This window comes from Anguilla anguilla, chromosome 7 (assembly GCF_013347855.1).
Source record: "Anguilla anguilla isolate fAngAng1 chromosome 7, fAngAng1.pri, whole genome shotgun sequence".
Taxonomy (NCBI): domain Eukaryota; kingdom Metazoa; phylum Chordata; class Actinopteri; order Anguilliformes; family Anguillidae; genus Anguilla; species Anguilla anguilla.
In genome coordinates this window covers 1,207,525-1,211,630 of record NC_049207.1, presented here as the reverse complement: position 1 = coordinate 1,211,630, position 4,106 = coordinate 1,207,525, and the positions used below count along the sequence as shown (strand labels likewise).

General features: G+C 50.4%; 1 protein-coding gene across 6 annotated transcripts in view; it reads right to left on the bottom strand.

Annotated features, from left to right (window-relative positions):
* Nucleotides 1–1,767: 1,767 nt before the first annotated feature.
* The window catches only part of si:dkey-183c6.8 (protein O-GlcNAcase), a 12,517-nt gene continuing 10,178 nt past the window's right edge, over nt 1,768–4,106 (bottom strand). Inside the window, exons 16-18 of one of the 6 annotated variants that reach the window (XM_035425533.1) lie at nt 3,893–4,052; nt 2,210–2,381; nt 1,768–2,177 (exon numbers count right to left, since the gene is read on the bottom strand). In XM_035425533.1, the coding sequence (XP_035281424.1) occupies nt 2,096–2,177; nt 2,210–2,381; nt 3,893–4,052 (414 nt within the window). In that variant the 3' untranslated portion in view covers nt 1,768–2,095. The other 5 variants (XM_035425534.1, XM_035425535.1, XM_035425538.1 and 2 more) reach the window with 5 other exon arrangements.

The following is a 4,106-nucleotide window of genomic DNA, read 5'->3' as shown; positions in this document are numbered from 1 at the left end:
TTGGGGTTTAAAATTCAATGATACACACACATGTGCACACACACATACACACTACACACATGCGCGGCTGTGCGACACTTCCTATAGAACACTGTTCGTTTAAGAAAGTGAAGCACTGATCAGTCAGCTATAGAACACTGTTCGTTTAAGAGAGTGAAGCCCTGATCAGTCAGCTATAGAACACTGTTCGTTTAAGAAAGTGAAGCACTGATCAGTCAGCTATAGAACACTGTTCGTTTAAGAGAGTGAAGCACTGATCAGTCAGCTATATGACACTGTTCCTTTAAGAGAGTGAAGCACTGATCAGTCAGCTATAGGACACTGTGAAGATGGGACTTTTATTCTTCATGGCGTACATAGCTATCTCATAAAAAACACGTTTTCAACGTACAAAAATGCCAAGTTACTCAAAAGTATTGATATCAAAATGACGCCAAGTTACGGTACTACAAACAATATAGGCTATCTTGCCTCACCGAAATGACATAAGATGTATTTCAAAGCAATGCTACCCAATATTTCCTCAATTCTTTCAAGTCACTTGGCCCTGTGTGTATTCAATCAATCTTGACTGTGAGAGAGCCATCCACACATATGTTTGGCCTGTCCATGTAGTGCATGCTTATACACACAGGAAGTGAAGTTGTTTATGAAATCTGTCTGTTGAAATGGGGTCAGAATGTACAGAATTTAATGTTTTTAAGGGCTGAGTGTCTGTGGCTGTTGTGGTTATTTCTGTGGGGAACCCTGAAAAGTGCCAAACTCTCGATGCTGTATAGGTATGAGGCATGCCCCCGCCAAGGCGTAACTTGGCGCGATGGCATACCTGCCATCCCAATTTCTGACATAATGTGGCATAAAAGGGTAAATAATCTCTAAATATAAAAGTTTTTAGAATTAAGATTTTAACAGCTATTAATTAAGTAAATTTAACAGCTTGTTAAAACTCTGGGATTGTAGTTGCAGTTGGAATGAAAATCAGCATACAAACTGGTCGCCCAGGACCAAGTTTAAAAGACACGCAAAACTGCAAGTACACTTTTCATACAGAATCTAGATCAGGAAAAATATGACCCACCAGTTGGTGGTGTTCATGTCAAGCCCTGTCGGTAGTGTGTGAAAGGATTCATCCTCACACACGAAAAACCAAAGAGGAGACGGAAAGATGAGAGGAATGGAAATATAAACCTGGTGGGGGTTTCAGAAGAGAGCAGTTTCTTTGCGTCATTTCATGTAGCACAGAGTGACAGTTTGAGAAGAAGGAAAGTTTAATGCCATTTGAAGAGCAAGTTCAAAAAGCCAAACAGACAGAGAAAACTGAACAGGGTGTTTTTTAAGCTGATCCTTTTCTTCTTTGTGTCTCTTGGTGGCTCAGGACCAGGGCTGGGGTGAGCTCCAAATTCCACTCAGCACATTTCAAAGACATTCATTCAAAAACTGCACATAACGTTCCATGAGGATATTTAGATTAATTAACTGAGTTTCATTTTAATTTAGTCAAACTGGAATGGACAGGACCCCAGCCATGGCAGCAGTAACACTTGTGTTATGAGTCACCAGGGCTGTGGGCGAGAGCACTTCCTCATGTGCCAGAACAGCCCTTTATCTCACAAAGGATCACATTTCTCTGAAAATGAGCATGAGCAAAAACAACAGCAAAAAGAAGAGCATTATCGCTGCTACTAAAAATGGTCACCCTGGGAACAGATGTAAATGTGTAGCTAATACCCCCTCACCCCACCCCCTAGCCCCCCCCCCCCCCCCCCCCCCCCCACGCGATGCAGCCCCCACTTCCTGCCCAGTCTGAGGTGACAGATAGGTGAGTGCAGCACGGGAACATGTTCCAACTGTACGTCTGTGTGTGTGCATGTGTGAGTGTGTGTGCTTGTGTGAGTGTGCATGCGAGTGACATGCATCTGTGTGTGTGTGCGTGAGCTTCTCTTTAATCCTGACCTGCCACACCAGCAGTGCCTAAAATGTGTTGTACTGTACTGTGTGTGATGTTTCCCCCAGCTACAAAAAAAAAAAAAAAAACATACAACACCCCCCCCCCCCAAATAACAGAAACAGCTGCAAGATCAGTATAACACAACAATCAATAACAGGATCCGTAAAAGAGTGGAGGAGGATTTGGGGTGTTTGGGGTGGGGACAGGGGAGCTTGAAGGTGGGGGGGGGGGGGGTGAGAGGGAGGTTTGGGGCGGGGGGGGTGACACCTCCTACAGCAGCCGGCCCAGGACCACGCCCTCCCTGGGCCGCGCCTCTCCCCGCAGGATCTCCAGGAAGCCCAGCTTGGCCAGGAGCTCCAGCCGCTGCCGATCCGTGGGCAGCACGTCACAGAACACGCCCTGGGAGCCTGCAGCAACAGGGCCCGATCAGCGTCTGTACTGCAGCAACAGGGCCCGATCAGCATCTGTACTGCAGCAACAGGGCCCGATCAGCGTCTGTACTGCAGCAACAGGGCCCGATCAGCGTCTGTACTGCAGCAACAGGGCCCGATCAGCGTCTGTACTGCTCAGCGTCTGTACTGTAGCAACAGGGCCTGATCAGCGTCTGTACTGCTTAGCGTCTGTACTGCAGCAACAGGGCCCGATCAGCGTCTGTACTGCAGCAACAGGGCCCGATCAGCGTCTGTACTGCAGCAACAGGGCCCGATCAGCGTCTGTACTGCTCAGCGTCTGTACTGTAGCAACAGGGCCTGATCAGCGTCTGTACTGCTTAGCGTCTGTACTGCAGCAACAGGGCCCGATCAGCGTCTGTACTGCAGCAAGAGGGCCCGATCAGCGTCTGTACTGCAGCAACAGGGCTCGATCAGCATCTGTACTGCAACAACAGGGCCCGATCAGCGTCTGTACTGCTCAGCGTCTGTACTGTAGCAACAGGGCCCGATCAGCGTCTGTACTGCTCAGCGTCTGTACTGCAGCAACAGGGCCCAATCAGCGTCTGTACTGCTCAGCGTCTGTACTGCAGCAACAGGGCCCGATCAGCGTCTGTACTGCTCAGTGTCTGTACTGCAGCAACAGGGCCCAATCAGCGTCTGTACTGCTCAGCGTCTGTACTGCAGCAACAGGGCCCAATCAGCGTCTGTACTGCTCAGCGTCTGTACTGCAGCAACAGGGCCCGATCAGCGTCTGTACTGCTCAGTGTCTGTACTGCAGCAACAGGGCCCGATCAGCGTCTGTACTGCTCAGCGTCTGTACTGCAGCAACAGGGCCCGATCAGTGTCTGTACTGCAGCAACAGGGCCCGATCAGCGCAACAGGGCCCGATCAGCGTCTGTGCTGCTCAGCGTCTGTACTGCAGCAACAGGGCCCGATCAGCGCCTGTACTGCTCAGAGTCTGTACTGCAGCAACAGGGCCCAATCAGCATCTGTACTGCAGCAACAGGGCCCAATCAGCATCTGTACTGCTCAGCATCTGTACTGCAGCAACAGGGCCCAATCAGCATCTGTACTGCTCAGCGTCTGTACTGCAGCAACAGGGCCCAATCAGCGTCTGTACTGCTCAGCGTCTGTACTGCAGCAACAGGGCCCGATCAGCATCTGTACTGCTTAGCGTCTGTACTGCAGCAACAGGGCTCGATCAGCGTCTGTACTGCTCAGCGTCTGTACTGCAGCAACAGAGCCCAATCAGCATATGTACTGCTCAGCGTCTGTACTGCTTAGACACACACACACACACACAGACAGACACACACACAGACAGGCAGACAAACAGGCAGACAGACACACACACATAGACAGACAGATAAACACACACACACAGACAGACAGACAGACGCACAGACACAAGACAGACACACAGACAAGCAGACAGACACACAGACACACACACAGACAGACAGACACATAGACAGACACACAGACAGGCAGACACATAGCCAGACAGACTGACCGTTGGCCTTGAGCGCAGTCAGCAGGGCGGTGAGCAGGCTACGAGTCAGGCTACAGTCCACCAGCTCAGGCAGGGCATCCAGCCACACCTGGGAGGGGAAGTGATACAGGAGGGAATCGGGGTAATCTGCCTGCTCCTCCTGGAACTGCAGCAGCGCCTCCTGTAGGAGAGGAGGAGAAACAGCAGTTAATGCAAAACAGAAAGAGGCTCTGGG